Below are 2228 nucleotides of genomic sequence, written 5' to 3'. Positions count from 1 at the left end.
TTTGTCTAAGAACCACACTATCCATTGGACACCATCTTTTTCACCTAGAACACATATCTATATATATATATAATTGACAAAGGTGTACAATATAATTATATACTAATTGCTATATCATTGCATTGTTATATTTATTATTGCTGTTATTAAAGTAGATGAAACTTTTATGATATATAAATGACAAAGAAAGGTGTATAACCAAAAATTATCTAGTCCACAAGAAAATTTCTCCGTCTCTTCTTATTAAATAGAGAAACAAAGAGAGCTTAGAGACTACTGGCCTAGGTTAAGGGGGGTAGCTTACGTCGACAACTATATAACTAATCTATATTTCCTTGTTTACTCTCATACCTTTCATAATTTTTATCCACAATCCAAAGAGAAGTAGCTAGTACATATAAAGAGACGAAGGTGGAGAAAGGAAGTATCATAAAAGATCGATGATGAGAAACGTAGGGAGTTCGAGCTCCGGCGGCAAAGGCATAGCGGCGGTGGTAGGCGTCGGTCCAAAGCTTGGCCGCTCCATCGCTCGGAAGTTTGCTCATGAAGGCTACACCGTCGCGATTCTCTCCCGTGATCTCGGTTTGATTCCTTTCTCTCTCTCTTTTAAATTTTGGTTTTTGCTTTTCTTTTTTATCCATATCTCCCTCCGCCTATTCATACACGTATACACATAAACAACGCATGTTTCCATGTATACTTATGCTTCTTTTATATATATATATATATATATATATGTGCCCACATAAATTTTCTTCTCCATTATATATGTACCAAAGAAGATAAAGAATTGCGGCAATTTTCTTTGCAAAATGAGATATTTTAGTGCTATTTGTTCTCGCTGGATTTTACGAGTATATTAATGCGGCTAACATGTTCACACATCACACATATCCAATTTCAGTTTTATTTTAGATTTTGGGTTTATACATCATCACCACTCAATTTAGTAAGACATAATAGTGTAATTTTTTCAGTGTAGATAGTAGAAATATTCAGTTTTTAATTTATTATGAATAGTTCAGTAAAAACTTATTTAATTAGGTTGAAATATTTTTTGTTTTGTTCTACACAAAAAAAGTAAAGGAAGCAATGACACTTTTTCATTATGTTCGGTGATGGAAATATTTATTTTCCATTCGATTCTAACTAATAATAAATAGATTTTAATTTTCTTCATCCGTCTAAATATTTATCTTTTTCTCTTCGTTCCTTCTCTTATATAAAATAATTACTAGTCTTGGCAATCAGCTAAGATTGATCACAAAACAGTGCACTTACCGTCGCTACTAAATGTAAATATAACACTCTATTTTAGTTTTTTTTTTTTTTTTTTTTTTTTTTNATAACGAACACTTTGTCACTCTCTTGATATATATGGTCGGGTCCATTGTGCAGGTAGGTTATCTCGAGTAGCAGAAGAGATAGCCAGAGAAAAGAAAGCGCAAGTGTTTGCTATAAGAATTGATTGTGCGGATCCAAGAAGCGTAAGAGAAGCCTTCGAAGGAGTGTTGTCGTTAGGGTTCGTGGACGTTTTAGTGTACAATGCTTATCATTCTTCTTCTTCCTACACAAGTCACCATCCAACTTCTTTCACCCACATTCCTTTTCAATCTTTCCAAACTTCTATCTCCGTCTCAGTCTTTGCTGCATTCCTTTGCGCACAACAGGTGACCATTTCTTGAAATCGCATGCACTATTATTATATACGAACAATGTGTTTTATTATAAACTCACGTATCTCTCTGAATTTTATCGTTATTTTGTTATTGAAGACTTGCTCTTGGTAATCATGGCCTAAAAACCCTAGAACACATGATAGATATGTTTTGATCCATAATTTATCCAGTTAGTAATTAAAAAACACTTTTTCCTAGATTTTTTTTTTCTGTTACAATAAATAAGATTATTTTTATAGTATCATTGAATTTATCAGGAAGCTGAAGGGTAAAAGTAATACTATTGAGTTATTTTGACTTTTTTAAAAAGTTATTTTAATATTTTTCTATTTTTGTAAGTTGTTCATTTGATTTTATGATATGGTACCAAAAGGTTATTCCCGGGATGATGGAGAAAGGGAAAGGAACTATACTTTTCACCGGTTGCTCGGCGTCTTTGAATGGCGTTGCTGGTTTCTCCGAACTATGTAATATCCTCACAATTTTTAGAATCTGATTCTTTTAGTATTCGCAAAAAAAAAATAGGTATGATCACTAAAAATATATATA

At 32.4% G+C, this 2228-nt stretch overlaps 1 protein-coding gene across 1 annotated transcript in view; it reads left to right on the top strand.

Moving 5' to 3' along the window:
* Positions 201-2228, top strand: part of LOC104780881 (3-oxoacyl-[acyl-carrier-protein] reductase FabG-like) — a 3430-nt gene continuing 1402 nt past the window's right edge. Inside the window, exons 1-3 of the mRNA XM_010505422.1 lie at positions 201-582; positions 1399-1670; positions 2053-2146. Of these exons, the coding sequence (XP_010503724.1) occupies positions 441-582; positions 1399-1670; positions 2053-2146 (508 nt within the window). The 5' untranslated portion in view covers positions 201-440. The remainder of the gene's footprint in view (positions 583-1398; positions 1671-2052; positions 2147-2228) is intronic.

The sequence above is a fragment of the Camelina sativa genome, chromosome 4 (assembly GCF_000633955.1).
Source record: "Camelina sativa cultivar DH55 chromosome 4, Cs, whole genome shotgun sequence".
Taxonomy (NCBI): Eukaryota; Viridiplantae; Streptophyta; class Magnoliopsida; order Brassicales; family Brassicaceae; genus Camelina; species Camelina sativa.
Note: the sequence above shows the minus strand (reverse complement) of the source record. Positions and strands in the feature narration are given on the sequence as shown.